The sequence below is a fragment of the Phascolarctos cinereus genome, unplaced genomic scaffold, assembly GCF_003287225.1.
Source record: "Phascolarctos cinereus isolate Bilbo 61053 unplaced genomic scaffold, phaCin_HiC Scaffold_726;HRSCAF=1367, whole genome shotgun sequence".
Lineage (NCBI taxonomy): Eukaryota > Metazoa > Chordata > Mammalia > Diprotodontia > Phascolarctidae > Phascolarctos > Phascolarctos cinereus.
Window position 1 is genome coordinate 426,726,609 of NW_027556098.1, and position 17,143 is coordinate 426,743,751.

At 44.3% G+C, this 17,143-nt stretch overlaps 1 protein-coding gene and 1 pseudogene across 1 annotated transcript; both read right to left on the reverse strand.

Moving 5' to 3' along the window:
* Positions 1–505: 505 nt before the first annotated feature.
* LOC110197788 (dicarboxylate carrier SLC25A8-like) lies at positions 506–1,860 on the reverse strand (annotated as a pseudogene).
* A 2,339-nt stretch (positions 1,861–4,199) lies between these two features.
* On the reverse strand, positions 4,200–16,899 carry LOC110197765 (uncharacterized). Its single transcript, XM_020971821.2, is given in 6 exon segments — positions 4,200–6,882; positions 6,885–7,433; positions 11,573–11,668; positions 13,008–13,134; positions 15,430–15,554; positions 16,638–16,899. Coding segments are annotated over 5 exon segments (1,944 nt in total). The 5' UTR covers positions 15,463–15,554; positions 16,638–16,899; the 3' UTR covers positions 4,200–5,743.
* Between the last annotated feature and the right edge of the window lie 244 nt (positions 16,900–17,143).

Consider the following 17,143-nt stretch of genomic DNA (forward strand, 5'->3'; position numbering starts at 1 on the left):
AAAGATTACCTCTATGCTCTTTTTTTTTTAAATCATGGCTTTCAAGGACTCCAATAATTTTAAAGTTATCTCTCCTGAATCTATTTTCCAGGTCCACATTGTCTTCTACTTTTTTCATTCTTTTGGTTTATTTTATGATTTCTTGATTTCTCATAAATTCATTAGTTTCCATTTGCTCCATTCTAATTTTTAAGGAAATATTTTCTCTGGGATCTTTTGACCTCCTTTTTCATCTGGTGTAATTCTGCTTTTTAAAGCATTCTTCTCCTCACTGGCTTTTGGACCTCTTTTGCCATTTGTTCTAGTCTATTTTTAAAGTGTTATTTTCTTCAGTATTTGTTGGGGTCTCCTTTACCAAGCTGTTGATTCATTTTTCATGATTCTCTCCATCACTCATTTCCCTTCCTAATTTTACCTCTATCTCTCTTCCTTGATTTCAAAATCCTTTTTGAGCTTTTCCATGGCTTGAGACCAATTCATATTTTTCTTTTTTTGGAGGGGGGAGAGGGTTCTGGTCTGGCTTTATTAGGACTAAGGAGCTTAAGGATTGAGTGAGGATGCAATGGGCAGAGAAGTGGGCTGGAGAAGGTTTAAATGGCACTAACTCTAAGTGGGGGGGGGGGAATTTGTAGGAGGCTCCTTGAAAACTAAGACAGGGGAGGAGAGGAATAGGGGGGAAATGGCAGAGGAGAGGCAGGATGGGGTCTGGACTCAAAGGGGAAGGGTATAAGGCAGATAGCTAGCACGAGAGGGCTCAGGAAGGAACTTCCCAGGAAGTGTGAGCAGCCATCAGGGCCATTTCAGTTGCTCATAGGAGACAAACATCACTACATTCCAGAGGCCCAAGCAGAGGAAGGTATCAACCCTTTGTAGAAGGCTTGGGGTCCCTCCTTCTGAGGCATGGTGAGGGCACACTGGCCAGTACTGGCATACTGGCCACGGCAGAGTTCATGTATCTCATCTTCACCACATGCACGGCGAAGCAATGATGGTGGTGCAGAAGCCAGCCCCAAAGGCTGATGGGAAGTAGCATGGAAGGTCATCAGTCATGACATGGGCCTTCAGGAGGGCACCTTTGATAAGATCATAGATCACCAGCTCAGCACATCTGACAATAGCATTGCAAGCAATACTGGGTGATGTTACATTCTATAGGCCCAAAAGTCCGTCCACTCAGGTGATAGCTTCATAGGCATCCATTATGCCTTGGTATCTCTGGCTGCCACCTGCATGAGCCTGGGCCTGGAAATGTACCTTTGTCACATCTGTGAGTTGGGGTATACCCACTGCCAGTGCTCCTGTGATGCAGCCTGCCAGGAGGTGGCTCCCAATGCCTGCATGCTCAGATTCCTTCGTGTAGAACTGCTTGACAGAGACATAGAGGCCAATGAAGACAGAGGCAAAAGTCATTGTACAGGTTGCCAGAGCCAGGACCTTCAGTCTTCACCATGGTGAGAATGGTGCCTATGACACCCCATGCTGGGCAGTAGCAGAGGAAGCTTCAGATAGCTCCCTAGCTCTCTCCCCGAATCTGCAGCCGGACTTTGGCTGTGTCCAGGGGGAAGGTAATGAGGTCAGTGATGCAGGCAGCGGTGCCAGTCCCCAACAAAGTTTATGGTGGCTGTTGCAGGCACATCTGTAGGCTTAAATCCAACCATGATGCAATGCTGGCTTTCTACTACTTCCCTGGAGGCAAAGGAGACAAGGAAAGATTGAACAAGATGAGATTGAGCAACTCTGCTGCACTCCTGATTTGGAGGTCTCACCATGGTGACACCTGGATGAAGTTTCTCCAAAGGACTCTTGCTCTTCAAAGTCGCTCACAGCAACCATGACCCACTTCCCTTGATTTTCCATAGGAAGTTGTTGGGAAACTGAACACATAAAGATGATAATATGTGCCTGTGACCACAAAGGGAAACACGGGAAGTGGCAGGAGGCATGAGCCTACATCAGAGTCAGTATCTGGTGGACTAGAAAGGCTGCCTTGAGATTTCTTAGTTGGTGCACTAAAAGGCTCTGTCTTGTAGGAAGTCAAGGACCCTGCACTGAGGACTTAATTCATATTTTTCTGGAGGCTTTGGATGTAGGACCTTTGACTTTGTTGAGTGTTTTGATCTTCTTTGTCATCAAAGTAAGTTTCTGTGGTCAGAATCTTTTCCCCCACTAATTGTTCATTTTCTCAGCCTATTTCTTGACTTTTTACCTCTTTAAGGTGTGGCTCTGCTTCCAGTGTGGAAGGTATACTGTCCAAAGTTTCAGGGCTTTTGTGCAGCTCTTTTCAGAGATACTTCTAGGGACCTGTGAATTTTGGGTTCTTCCAAGGTGGTACGATCTAAGGGGAGGAGTTTACTACTCTCCTGGCCTATACTCTGGTTTGTGAGTGACCACAAGCACTCTTCTTTCTTGGAACCATGAGGTGGGTGTCTTCTCCATTGTAGATTCAAGCTCTGTTTATGCTAGTGCTCATCCTCACCTGGGATTCCAATCCAGAAGCAAGTGTGGGCAAAGCAACACAGTCCTGCCCCAGTGCTAGTAAAGAGAACCCTGTCATCTCCTTCTGACCAGTTATTCCACCCCCCTTACTGTCTGTAGGCTGAGAATTCAAGAAGCAGCCACTGCCACTACCCCTGCTGATTCACTCCCTCTCAACACCTGCTCCTACTTTGCTGTGGCCAGGGCTGTGCTGCACTCATGCTGACCCAGATGTGACAGACCTTTCCTGCTGACTTTCTAAGTTGTCTTTGGCATCTGTGGGCTGACAGGTCTGGAAACGTCTAATTCAGGCACCCTGAGGCCTGCTCCAGGATTGCTGGGGTGTGCTCTGTGTTAGCCTGGCCTGTGTGACTCTCTCAGTCTGGTGCAACAGACCTTTCCTGTCGACTTTCCAGGTTCTCTTGGGTGAGAAATTTTTTTCACTCCATCTTTTTGCGGGTTCTGCTACTCTAGTATTTGTTTAGAGTAATCTTTTTAGAGGTATTTGTAAGGATTTAGGGGAGAGTTCAGGTGACTCCCTGCCTTTACTCTGCCATGGTGGAGATGCCCCCATTGACACTGCATGTTCACTGGTTTCCACCACTGCCCCTCCCCACCATGCCTTCAAAGCTGTCCCTCCTTGTCTCAGACTCGTTGTTTCACTGGCTTCCTTCAAGAAGCCTTCCTTGGTCCACTGTCTCTGTGTGATTTCCTGCAATTTACCTTGCATTTAGGAAATAAGGAAAGAAACTTTTAAAAGTGCCTGCTTTGTGCCAGCCACAAGCACTTCACAAACATTAACTCATCAGATCCCAACAATCCTGATACGTGGGCCCCATTAAGTCCATTTTACAGTTGAAAAAACTGAGGCAAACTAGCTACTGTCTGAGACCAGATTTGATCTCAGGTCTTCCTGTGTACTCTATCCATTAGATCTCCTAGTAAGTATGTATGTATGTATCTATATGAAGTTGTCTGCAAATTGCCTCCAATTTTCCTTATTTATTCTTGGAATTCCAAGAGCCTACTAGTTGCTTAGACCAAACCAGATGTTAACAAAAGCTTGTTGACTTAATTACTTGACCAAAACCCTTTGGAATGTGAGCTCCTTGAGGGCAGGGGCTGCATCACCTTGCTTTGCACCCCAGCACTTAGCACATAATCATTGCTTGTTGAAGTGCCATGAGTGAGTCCCCAGTCATGGGGATTGGAGCCATTCTCTTATTTTCTGCATTCCAAGATCTAACAATATTAATCTACACAAGGAAGGGGCAATACTTTGAATCCAAGCTGGAATCTGTTAAGCCAGAGCTTGGTCAAAAACATAACTGCCAAACACTTTACTCTAGGTGAAATTTCATCAGTTTTGTAACCAATAGCCAAATACATTCTAATAAAACTCATATATGAGAAACAAACTTGTAAGTTTCCCCTCCCTCAACCCGACTTTCCCTCCTAGACGTCTTAATGACTCAGTAAAGCACTTCATTACTTTAGAATTAGGCAACGTCATATTTAAGCAACTTCTCTCCCAGGGCTGACAAGACTTTATGAACTGGTCCTAAAAGAAGGTCCCAAAGCACTTGGCTGGTCCCCTAAGAACTTCCAGGATGAGCAGAACTTTTAAGTCTGTTCTACTTTTCCCAAACAGTAAGTTATTCTGATTGTTCTTTTCAAAGCCAAATCTATTCAATGAACTAAAAGCACTTTTAAAACACTATAACCACATTCTCTAACAATTTAATTCATCATTTCACAGTGTCCAGATCAAGAGAAGTTGATTTCTTAACAGTACAATTGTATCACCCTCTAGGTATCATTTTAAAAATTAACGACTTTGGTTGTCAGATAATTTCCAAAAATCAAAATGAAAGAAAACTTTGAAGCAAATTATAACAAAAGCAATGTTACAGATTTTAAACAAATCTTATTGTTCTGACAAAACAGATTTAAACAAAAACTACTTTCCAATCAAATGACAATTCAGTTGAATATATTTTCCAAATTATTTTACATAGAAAATCACTTTGCCCAGCTACAATTGTAACACTCTAGAGGGATTGCAGTCAGTTACCAAAATATTTATACCACAACTTTTTGTGCCAACAAACAAGATATCAAGTGAGTAACCATCAATTGTTGAATAGCTAAATAAACTACAGTACAGGAATTCAAAGGAATATTATCGTAGAGCAATGGGAAACATCAGGATTTCAGGGAGGAAAGCCATGACATTTGTAGGGGTTTATTCACAGTAAGTAATTTTGGATGTTTAATGAGGTCTCCTACTGGGAAACCTAAGGAGGTCTTGAACAAGAGACCTAATCTTGTTAATTAGATCCATAAAGTTTATCTTCAGCAAGACTTTATCAAGGTATAATCAAATACTGTTGAAATCTAAAGCAAACCATTCAACGTCACACTAACAAGTCTATCTCCCAATGACTAATTCCAAAGTACCCAAAGCTGCTCAGTTCTACGAAAAATGAACACATTTTCTAGGGAAAAAAGGCAGATGAGGTGAAGTTCTATACAGTCAGTCAAAACATGCCGTGGAGCTGAGGCTCAGAACCTGAGGTTCTAATTGCAAAATTCAGACTCAAATCAAAGAAAATAAGGAAAGCCATCAGACCCTACAGCTATGCCCTAAACAACATTGCTTACCGATATGAAGTAGAAATGATGAATAGATTTAGGGATTAGATCTGATAGAGTGCCTGAAGAATTGTGGACAGAGGTTTGCAATACTGTACAGAAAGCAGCAACAAAAAATATTTCAAAGAAAAGGAAGAGCAAGAAAGCAAAATGGCTGTCTCATACGGCCTTACAAAGAGCTAAGGAAAGAAGGAAAGGAAAAGGGAAAAGATATACCCAAATGAATGCAGAATTCCAGAAAATAGCAAGGAGAGATAAGAGATTTGTGATGTCCCATGAAGTCTGTGCAGCAGGCAAAAGTCTTCTGTCATTAATCATATCGATAAGATTTACCTCCAGGAAGATTTCTCCAATATACAAACACGTATGAGCTCAAGGTGAAGACCTTCCCACAATTATTGCTTTTATAAGGATTGCTTCCAGTGTGAATATTGTGATGTTGAGTGACCTGCATCTTCCAACAAAGGCAGGTCCTCATTAAGCACGTTCATAAGTCTTCTCTCCACCATGAATCCGTGATGTAAAGGAACAGGAGATCTCTGCTGAAGGCATTCCCACGATGAGTCCTTGGAGGGCTTGTTCCTAAGACGAATTTTCTGGATTCTAACAAGCTCTATATACCATTGCATTCATAAGGTTTCTGGCCACTATGGAGTCTTTGATGTTGAATAAGGTTAGAGCTATGTGTGAAAGCCTTTCCACACTGATTACATTCATAAGGTTTCTCTGCAGTGTGAATTCTCTGATGGTTAATAAGATTGGAGCTCTGTGTGAAAGTCTTTTCACACTTATTACATTCATAAGGTTTCTCTCCAGTGTGGAGTCTTTGATGTTGAATAAGGTGGTAGCTCTGTGTGAAAGCCTTTCCACACTGATTACATTCATAAGGTTTCTCTCCAGTATGAATTCTCTGATGTATAATAAGGTGGGAATTGAGTGTGAATGCCTTTCCACACTGATTACATTTATAAGGTTTCTCTCCAGTGTGCATTCTCTGATGTGGAGTAAGATCACTTTTACACCTGAAAGCCTTCCCACACTGATTACATTCATAAGGTTTCTCTCCAGTGTGTTTTCTGTGATGTAGAGTAAGATCACTTTTACGCCTGAAAGCCTTTCCACACTGATCACATTCATAAGGTTTCTCTCCAGTGTGGAGTCTTTGATGTTGAGTAAGTTTGGAGTTCTGTGTGAAAGTCTTTCCACACTGATTACATTCATAAGGTTTCTCTCCAGTGTGGAGTCTTTGATGTTGAATAAGGTTGTAGCTCTGTGTGAAAGCCTTTCCACACTGATTACATTCATAAGGTTTCTCTCCAGTATGTAGTCTTTGATGTTTTGTAAGTGTGTACCTCTGTGTGAAAGCCTTTCCACACTGATTACATTCATAAGGTTTCTCTCCAGTATGCAGTCTTTGATGTTGAGTAAGTTTGGAGTTCCGTGTGAAAGCCTTTCCACACTGATTACACTCATAAGGTTTCTCTCCAGTGTGAATTCTCTGATGTATAATACGGTGGAAATTCTGTGTGAAAGCCTTTCCACATTGATTACATTCATAATGTTTCTCTCCAGTGTGTTTTCTCTGATGTAGAGTAAGATTATTTTTACACCTGAAAGCCTTTCCACACTGATTACATTCATAAGGTTTCTCTCCAGTGTGGAGTCTTTGATGTTGAATAAGGTTGTAGCTCTGTGTGAAAGCTTTTCCACAGTGATTACATTCATAAGGTTTCTCTCCAGTGTGAATTCTCTGTGTATAATAAGGTGGGAATTCTGTGTGAAAGCCTTTCCACACTGATTACATTCATAAGGTTTCTCTCCAGTGTGTTTTCTCTGATGTAGAGTAAGATCACTTTTACGCCTGAAAGCCTTTCCACACTTATTACATTCATAAGGCTTCTCTCCAGTGTGAATTCTCTGATGTATAATAAGGCTGGAACTCTTTGTGAAAGCCTTTCCACACTGATTACATGCATAAGGTGTCCTGCCAATGTGAATTTTCTGATGTATAATGAAGGATGAGTATTCATTAAAAGCTTTACCACATTCATGACACTCATGTGGTTTCACTCCAGGATTAATTTTTTGATGGTAAATAAAGGATGACTGTTGACTCAATACTTTCCCACAATGATGACAATCATAACGTTTTCCTCTTCTGTGGATCCTGTAAAATGCAGCACAGATTTGTCTCCCACTGAAGTCACAAGGACCATCCATCATGAAACTTTCCTGTTGAGTCTCTTTCACAGAAATGCTTAACTTTGCAGTAGTTTCTTTCATTTCAGATCTAATCTCTCCTTCTGCAAGAAACAATAGAACATATATAAAGACACGTGTACACACATAAAATTAAAATTCCTTCCCTCCATTGCCAGAAAATAAACAACCGAGAAACCAGGATATACATCCTACTTCCCCAGGCTGAGACAAAACTCTACAAAGTTCAAAGTCAGCATCAGTCATTTGAAAATTGCAGTAGTTCACATCTGAGGGATGCTTCATTTACAAAGAGCTTCACACACAATCACACTGGATCCTCACAAAGCCCTATGACACTGGCAGACCCAGCATTCTCACTACATTAACAGCTCAGGCCAGGAGCTCAGAATGGCTGGGTGACCTGCCCAAAGTCTGTGTAACAGAGGATAGAACACACAACCTGTAAGTGGGCATGCTCTGTCAACCATACTAGATGGCCTTTCTCTATTCCACTTTTCTTTGTTGTTTTTTTTTAAGAAAAAATATTTTATTATTGTATGTTGACTTGTTCTCTCTTCAGGTCTTCCTATTCCCTGAGATACAAAAGTACTCAAATTAGGCCAGTTAATAACCCTACAATGGACTTTAAGTTGAAGTGAAAAGAAGAGTCAATCAATGTGGCAAACTTCACTGTAGCCTGGTTTTGAGAAATTGCTGCAGCTACTGCCAACTGTGAGCAACCCCCATCCTGATCAGTCAGCAGCCATCAACACCTGTCTAGAGTCACCATCAGCAACAAGATTATGATTCACTAAAGGCTCAGATGACAGATAGCTTTTATTTGCAATGAAGCATTTTTAAGTTTCAGTACATACATTTTTATTATTATTATTTTTTGGCAATTGCGGTTCAGTGACTTTCCCAGTTACACACAGCTAGTAAATGTCAAGTGTTTGGTCTGAGGCCAGATTTAAACTCAGGTCCTCCTGACTTCAGGACTGTTGCTCTATCCACTGCACCACCTACCTGCCCCCAGTATGTACATTTTAGACAACAGTATTGCACACATAATAGACAACAGTATATAGAAATATAACTTTTATATACACTGAGAAACTGCAAAATTCATGTGACTTAATTGATTGCAATATTCACTTTACTGTGGTCCATTAGAACCGAACCTAGAATGTCACTGAGGTGTGCCTGAAATTTTTCTCATTCTTGTTTTGACTTTGACTCTTTCCTCCTCAATTTGAGTCTCCTCCTTAAACTGTTACTAGCCACACTCCTTGAGTGCCTCATATCCCATTGATTTACATGTATCTCCATTCCCAAACACTCTCATTTACCAGAACCAGCTAAGAGTGAGGCTCCTCATCTGTTGCTTCTTCTCAAACACTTCCATGTTTGCAGGCCATGTTTGCAGCTCCTTGACAACAGGGACTGGCTTTTCCCTTTCCTACAGCTTAACGAGCTGTGTAGAAAAGTGCAGGTGCTTCATCCATGCTTACTGACTGATGACTCGGCCCAGGGCTGACACCAGGCCCCAGGCTCTATCTCAAGCACTGTATTCTGGTCTCTCTCTTAGTTGGCAAATGCAGGTTCTGGTTTCAGGCCTGTTTCTGCCTCTTTTCTGTACTTTATCTGCTATACTGAGTGGCCGTTTTGTCTAGTTCTAACCATGTTGCAAACTGAGCAGACCTACAGTGAAAATCACACAGACTTCTTCCTAGACTCCTGGGAGTTTCCACTTGCCACTACCCTAAACTGAGAGTGACTGTCAACTCAATGATTCACCAAGAATTGGCCAAATATTGAGCCTCAGAGACCAGGGGAGTGACACAGGTTGATGGTTTATGTAAACCATAGCCTTGGGCTAATTCTACTTTGTGACTATTTAGATACTAGACCCAGGATTCCTGGATCCACTTCACATTCAGGCTACATAATCTTAGTGTGGCCCTCACAGTGGCAAGGCCATCCTTTGACATCTCCTAACTGACTCCCTTGGGCAGCTACATGGTGCAGTGGATAGAGTACTGGTCAGGAAGTCTTGAGTTCAAATCCAGCCACAGACACTTACTAGCTGTGTGACCCTGGGCAAGTCACTCAGGCCTTCTGCCCTCAGTTAACTCATGTATGAAATGAGCTTGAAAAGGAAATGGCAAACCACTCCAGTATCTTTATCAAGAAAACCCCAAACTGGGTCATGAAGAGTCAGAAACGACTGAAATGACTGAACAATCACATGACTGACTCCCTCTTTCATTCACCACAGCAGCTTTTTTAATTCGTTTTATTCTTCCACAACCCTCCCTTAGTTCTTGCTCCCACTCTCTACACCCACCACTCACCTACTCAACAAGGAAATTTGCCTTCTATTTCATTGAAAAAATTGGATACTTAACAAGTGCTATCTTATCTTCATCTCCCATGAATCAAGTGCCTTTTTCTCCTTTATGACACCACTATCAGAGAAAAGCATCCTCCTTCTGCTTCCTAAAAGAAACTCCTTTCCATGTGTAAATCATCCCATTCCATCACACCATCTTCCAGGTATACTGCCTCTCCACCATCGTCTTTTTTTCACTATTTTCCAGTCTCTTCAACACTAATGTCTCCTTCCTTATTGCCACAAATAATACCTATTCTCTCTAATCCTCCAAATACAATCTCTTGATCCATTCAATCCAAGAGATATTTTCTAATATCTTTCTTCCATGTCATCACTAAACAGCTGGATATGCCCATTTACAACTGCTGTGTCCAACTCCTTCCTTTTGCTTTCTCTGAAATATTCTGCACTCTATCTCCCAGTTTCATTCTTCAATGGAAACTTCTCTCCAAAATTGGCAAAACTCTCAAAAGTTGCTAAATCAACTGGTCATTACTTCATCCTCACCCTTTTTTTGACTTTTCTGCAGCCTTTCACACAATCACCCTTTCCACTCGCTCTCTCTCTCTCTCTCTCTCTCTCTCTCTCTCTCCCTCCCTCCCTCCCTCTCTCTCTCTCTCCCCCACTTTTAGTGACACTCCTCTCCTGGTTATCCTACTGTGTCCAACCTAAACTCATTCTTTTTCCCTCACCCATCCCCTCTTCCTGCTTGCCTAAGGCTGTACAAGGCATCCTCTCAATAATGCTGATTCACAAATGAGGTGTCATGCACTCCTCACTGACTCTCACACATTCACACTCCTGACCCCCATATTCAATCTACTGAAAAGTCCTCTGATTCCACCTAGGTAACATCTCTCCCATTCACCCCCATCTCTACCAACACTGCTGCTGTCTTGGTTCAGGCTCCAATTACCTCACACCTGAGGTACTGCCAGAACCTGTTGCTTGGCCCAGATGCCTCAAGTCTCCCCCGACTCCAGGCATTCCTCCACCCACTTCATCTTCCTAAAGTTTTGACTGACCATGTCACCATGTTCACAACACCCTGCTATATCTCTCTAGGAAAAGGATCAAATATAAAATCCCCTCTAAGGCTGATAATCACCTACCCCTTCTTTACCTACCCCTCTCCCACTCTTCCAGTCTTCTTTCACCTTATATCTCCACCAAACATGCTATATTCTTCTCTTCTGTGAACAGGACACTCCATCACCTGACTCCACAGGCTTTCCTCACCATCCCTGTGCCCAGAATGCTCACCCTGGCTTCCCGAAGCCCCAGCCAGAGCCCACCTTCCACAATACGCCTTTCCAGTGACCCTACTCAATGAGCTCCTCTCCATAGAAGAATTCTACATGGTTGTTGGTATGTCATCTGCCCCAACCTCCCCCCTTCCCAAGTTTCTGAACTCCAGAGAAGAGGGATGTTCCTTGCATCTCCTTATATCTTGGATTCTTAACTGTGGGTCTCGCACATAGCTGGCACTTAATAAATGTTCATTAACTTGAAGAAAGTCTAAAAAAGATCTCAAATTGGAAAGTCTAACACCTTTTTGCATTTTCAAAAGAGCCCCTGCCTCTAAATTCTAAACAATGAGCTTTCATAGAATCACAGATTTATCGCTGGTAGAAAGCTTAAAGTGTCCCAACTCCCCAGTTATATACATGGGGAAACTGAGGCTCACTGGTTCCTTTACTTGTACAGGATCCCACTGCTAAGAAGTGTCTAAAAAAGAATTCCAGGTCAGGTTTTCCTGTCCCCAACTCTAGCACTTGCTTCACCACCACACCTAGAAGACTCTTGGAATCACAGCTCTCATCCACCCGCTTTCACCTCACTCACCTGGATAACAGCTCCTTAGGCCTTCATGCTCCAGGAGCCATGGTGCTTCCTTTTCCTCAAAATAAGACATCAAATCTTCTCTGGGAACTGGCAGCCCTGGGCATGGGGAATCAGGGATGAGGGTAGAGAAATACTAGTAATTTAGCTTCCTTTAGGGAAAAGTGTGCATACAAAGCTACTGCATTTTGAGAATCACTCCATCACATTTGCACATATCTGGCTTATTCTCCCATCAATGCCTGTAATGCAAGTAACCCAAAATAGGATCTGCCCAATCAGCCTGGAGGAACCAGCTTTTGCCCTGTTCCCCACCCTCCGCCTCACTGCCTGAAACCTATAAACACATAGTTACTGTTCATTCAGGGAGTGTTTGCCTCTTCTGCTGAGATTCTCCTGCTGGGGAACTCAATGAACCTTAATTAGTAAAAATTCTGACTCTTGGCCAGTCTGTTATCGGCATTGACAGGGGCTTGCAAACAAGGAGCACAGAATGGTTCCCAGGACCCCTTAACCAAGTGTCCACAGCATTTACTTTTGGGAGCTTTGGGGAGAGGTGGGGAAGAAGATCGTGGAGCCAATAAGGAATCAAAAAATTTAGTCCTGGTGCACCTGCTTCATAGAAGGATAGACTCACTGCATAGTAATAATTATCTGGAAAGTAGACACAGCTGGGAGTGCCGTGGAGAGAGCCCTGGGGCTGGAGTCAGAGATGCCAGGGTTTAAATCCAGCCTCAGGCAGTTACTAGGTGTGTGTCTCTGCAAAAGTCACTTAACTCTGTTTGCTTCAGGTTACTGAAATGTCAAATGGGGATAACAATATCACATAAAGACCTAATATTGTAAAGAAAGCACTTAGCACAACAGCTGGTGGACAGCAGGTGAATAGAAAGGCTTATTCCCTTCCTGTCTTTCCCACCATCTCTACTGGAATGGGGGCACTGGAAAGGAAGATTCAAGACAAACCTGCCATAGCAGGCATATATAGGGGATGTGAGCTATAAGTTGAGGCTTCTGAAGAAGAATGTTCCATACAGTAGGGCCATCCCAAAGAGGAAGGGGTCACAAGGAAAAGTGGCCCGGGCACTTTCCAGAGACTTGGCAGACAAAATTCATGTCCAGGGAGAGGTTCAACTACATAATGTGGGATTACTTCCACACCTGAGATGCTTCAACACTGATCTGATCTTTGACCTCAAGCTACCTAGACTTGGTAAGAGACAGCTTCAGGAGCAACCAGGAAACCTCCAGGTTCTCTTCACACAGTGTACTGACCTTTTATACGAAAACCAGGCAGCAGGGGACCCTGTCTCTTGGATACACAAGACCAGCACTTTTCCCTTTTAGTAATTATTAAATGCTCCAAACCCAGCCCACTAAGGAATGAAGACGTTCCCTTGGATTGCAGACTCAGAGTGGCCAGGGAAAGTGTTCTTACCCAGGGAGACCAGGTTCTGGGCATTCTCCAGCATGACCTCCTTGTACAACTCCTTCTGAGGATGGTCCAAGAGGCCCCACTCCTCCTGGGTGAAGTCCACAGCCACATCCTGGAATGTCACCAGCTCCTAAACCATCAAAAGTCACAAGATTTAGAGCTGAAAGAGACTCCAGGATTCCTGTAGTCTAACCCTGATCACATAAGAAGAGGAAACTGAGGCACAGGCATGGGGGATTACCCAAAGGTGTTACCCTTGAGGAGTGTCAGTTGGAATAAAGTTGAGGAAAGTCTTACTATGGAATGTCTCCCCATGGAACCTAGGACAAAGTATGTGTTTTATCTGTGAGGTAGGAGGTTCTGTGGAAGAGACAGACAGAAGATGATCTGAAATTTCTGCCTTCTAAGAACTGATAGAAGGAATACATTATTAAAAAAATCGTGAAGAGTTTTTGGAAGCTGTCAAGTGCAGTGTATTCTGTGATGGCTGGGAGGATTTATGTAGGATTATTGATAAGAGAGGAAAGAAAAAGAGAAGATGTAGTTTATTTCCTGAGAAGCTAAAACAAAAAGTTTTAGCTAGATAAACCAGGAAACTGAACGTCTTCCATTTGTGGCTGAAAGGTGCCACAGTGAAATGATACCAATACTAAACATATATTGACCAAAGGGTATAGCGTCTAAGTTTTGAAAAGAAAACTTAAACGAATTACAGGAGGAAATAGTCAATAAAACTGTACTAGTGAGGAACCTCAACCTTCCCCTCTCAGAACCAGACAAATCTAAAAAAATAAAAAATAAACAAGAAAGAAGTTAAGGAGGTAAATAAAATTTAGAAAAGTTAGATTACTAGACTTTGGAGAAAACTGAATGAGAATAGAAAGGAATATGTTTTTTTCAGTAGTACATGGCAATCACAGAAAAACTGCCCATGGATTAGAGCATAAAAACATCACAATCAAATGTAGAGAAGTACAAATACAAAATGCATCCTATTCAGATCATAACACAATATAAAGTACATTCAACAAAGGGCAGTGAAAAGAGAGAGATAAAATTAATTGGAAATTTATTCTTCTAATCCTAAGGAATAAATGCATCCAAGACCAAATTATAGAAATAATTAATAATTTAAAGAGAATGACAACAAGGAGACAACCTAACAACATTCATGGGATGCACCCAATGTAGCAGTTGGGAGGAAATTTATATATCAAAACATATATATATATATATATATATATACACTTAATTTTAGCCTGAGGCAAAGACTGGGGGGCAGGGACATGTGGGGAAGGAGGAAAAAAAGAAGCATGTCAAAAGTGCACAGCAGAGAAGAAAAGAAAACTTACAAGACAGCAAAAAAAAAAGATAGACAGCTCTGAACACAATGAGTAGTATTTACCACATAGGCTTTTTTGAAATGGAAATTTATTGCTGTATATTTTGAATCCTCTCTCATGTTCTGCTGTGCACATGTCAATGCTTTTTTCTTTCCTTATTTTGTATGTATTTAAAATTTTAAAAAAAAATTACAAATAAAAAATGCTCCAAACCACTAACTAATAAGAGAAATGTAAACCAAAACAACACTGAGGTGAAAAGAAAACTCCCAGGCCTTTGAAAAGTTCCCCCAACTCAGCCCTTTCCCTATATCCTCTCAAACAAGGGAAGTACTCCTGTATCAAGGGTCTCCTTCAGCTTGTTTACTCAGAGTTCAGAATGATTTTCTGACTCCATCACACAGAATTGTCTGGCTTAATGAGAACAGATAAGCAGCCTGATCCTGTTTGTTCTTGGGATAAACCTTCAGTTAAGGGGGAAACTGATTCTGTTTGTTTCTTTGGACCAAACCTTTGGGAAATGGTTGACAGTGTTTGGGACAGTGACCACTGAAATCAAGAGTGTGGAGTCTGAATCAGAGATCAGAAAAGGTCTTTATTCTTTCTCAGGAGAAAGGGCACAGCCCTTGCGGCTGCTCAAGTAGGGGCAGCCAGGGAGTTGGCAGCTGGCTGTGAGAAGCAAAGTTTTATAGCCCTAACCCATGCCCCCTCCCACTCTCACCTCTTTCCTCCATTGGCTGGGTACTCAATGCATACCATCAAAATCCGGCAACTAATGCCCATAGAAGCAAACATACCCATATTTGGGAACTAGCTGTATGGGTTCCCCAGGAAGCGGGAGTGGCCTGTGCTGACATGGATTTTTGAGAAAGGTGAAACTCAACTCAGGGCTTAGACCTGAGGAAACTGCACTTTAGGCCATGTCTCACAACAGGTAGTACTACTGTTTTGAATTTCCTGCATATTTTCACAAAGAAACAATCCATAGGTAGGGATGGCCAGCCTCCTAGACAATCCTCTTTGTTTCTGGAAATGGCCTCCTTGGCTGCTATGGGTCAAGTCTGAGGGTAGAGTGCACTCACCTGGGCTGGGGGTCTGTGGTTCCGAGGGGCCATTCCCTCTGGCTCCAGGCTCCCTGCTAGGTCAGGCCTTGATCCTCTGCCCACTGAGCTGGGGAGGGAGAAGGATCCCAGGGTAGGAGGCTGGCCTGCAGGGATTTACAGGGGTGAGGGACTGAGAATGCAGCCCACAGGAAGGGTCAGGCTTGGAAATGAGATGATCCCAACCTCTCCTATTCCTTGTCTTCTGTTCCCCTCTCCTGCCCCATTCTCTTTCAGAGACCCAGGAGGCAGAAGGGGCTTGGTATCCCAGATGGGATGAAACCAGACAGAGTCACAATGGCTCCTGAATCAGAGCTCTCCCTACAATTTGTACTCTGCCCTGCCTCCCCTCTCCCCAACCAACACAGACACACAGACACACACACGCACGCATTATCTAGAGAACAGACTGATGGGGAGGGCTCTGCAATGGAGCCACCAGGAATGGCAAGGGTCAGCCTGAGGCTGGGAGAGAAATCCAGTCCGAGATTCACCCCCCTGAGGGCTTTGTTGGAAGAGGGGGCAGGGAAGCAGGAGGCCTGGGGGAAGAGAGCACAGGTAGGGGCTGGGAGACATTCTAACCCAGCTCCCGGCAGAGGTCAGGGACACTGGAGAGACAGGAGGGCTCCAGGTGGACACCGAGCCTGGGAACGCAGGATGCCTGTGTGCTGAGGTCTAACTGGGAGCTGGGGAGGACTCCTGGGACCCCCTGATAGAGGTAAGGCTTGGAATATTCCAGGAAGAGCTGACACAGGGAGCTAGTGCCTGGAATCTGACAAGGAAGCAGCCCAGGAGCTGGGGGTCTATACCAGAGGGGCCAGGCAGTAGCTGGGGGTCCTGCATCCAAAGCTGGGTCCTCAGGGCAGGCAGAACTCTGGATCATTATCGGGGGGTTGGAAGGGAGAACAACTCAACCTCTAAAGGCGGGCGGGATCAGGGACCCAGAACCCCTAGAGCCTGCGGGGTGCTGGAGGCAGGGCTCCTGGGTCCCCAAGGCAAAATGAGCCCCAACGGTAAACCTGCAGAGGGGGAAGAGCCCGGCAGCATGGAGGTGCTGGGGAGCGGGAAGCGGGGTCGCTGAGCACCAGGGCGGAGGAAGAAGAGGAGAGAGAGGAGGGGAGCAGGGGGGAGGGAGGGAGCCCGGAAGGCAGGGTAGCCGGCACGAGGCACGGCTGCTGGGGCCGACCTACCTGGGACCGGCAAGGACAGAGCGCGGGCAGAGCTTTGTTCCACGTGGGGCAGGAAGAGGGAGCCCGGCCCAGCCAGGCTCCGCCCCGGGTCCTCTCCCCTCCCACCTTCGCGGGGACCCAGCAGCTCACACCCACAACAGGGACACGCCCCCCCTCGCGCCCCGCCCCCACGGCTCTTCTAACAACTCCCATCTCCAGGGCGATCGGGGCCCCGGGTGAAAGTGCGCCTGCGCCAAGCAGTCCTAGAGCTTCCGGCGAGCTTCTCCAAAGCCTGGGACAGGGCCGAGGGGCGGGACCGCTCCGGGAATTTCCAGGGAAGGCCGCTTCCGGTTATGGCCATCAGCATTCTGGGAAATGTAGTCCGTACTGAAGCTCGGGCCAGTGTTCTCCTCGGATGGGCGGGTCGAGGCACACGTGGGGTCCACCGCTTATTCCAATTGGCTACAGTCAAGGCGAGGCCGGGCCTTCACCATTGATCGTGGGGGCGGGACCTAGGAGATGGGGAG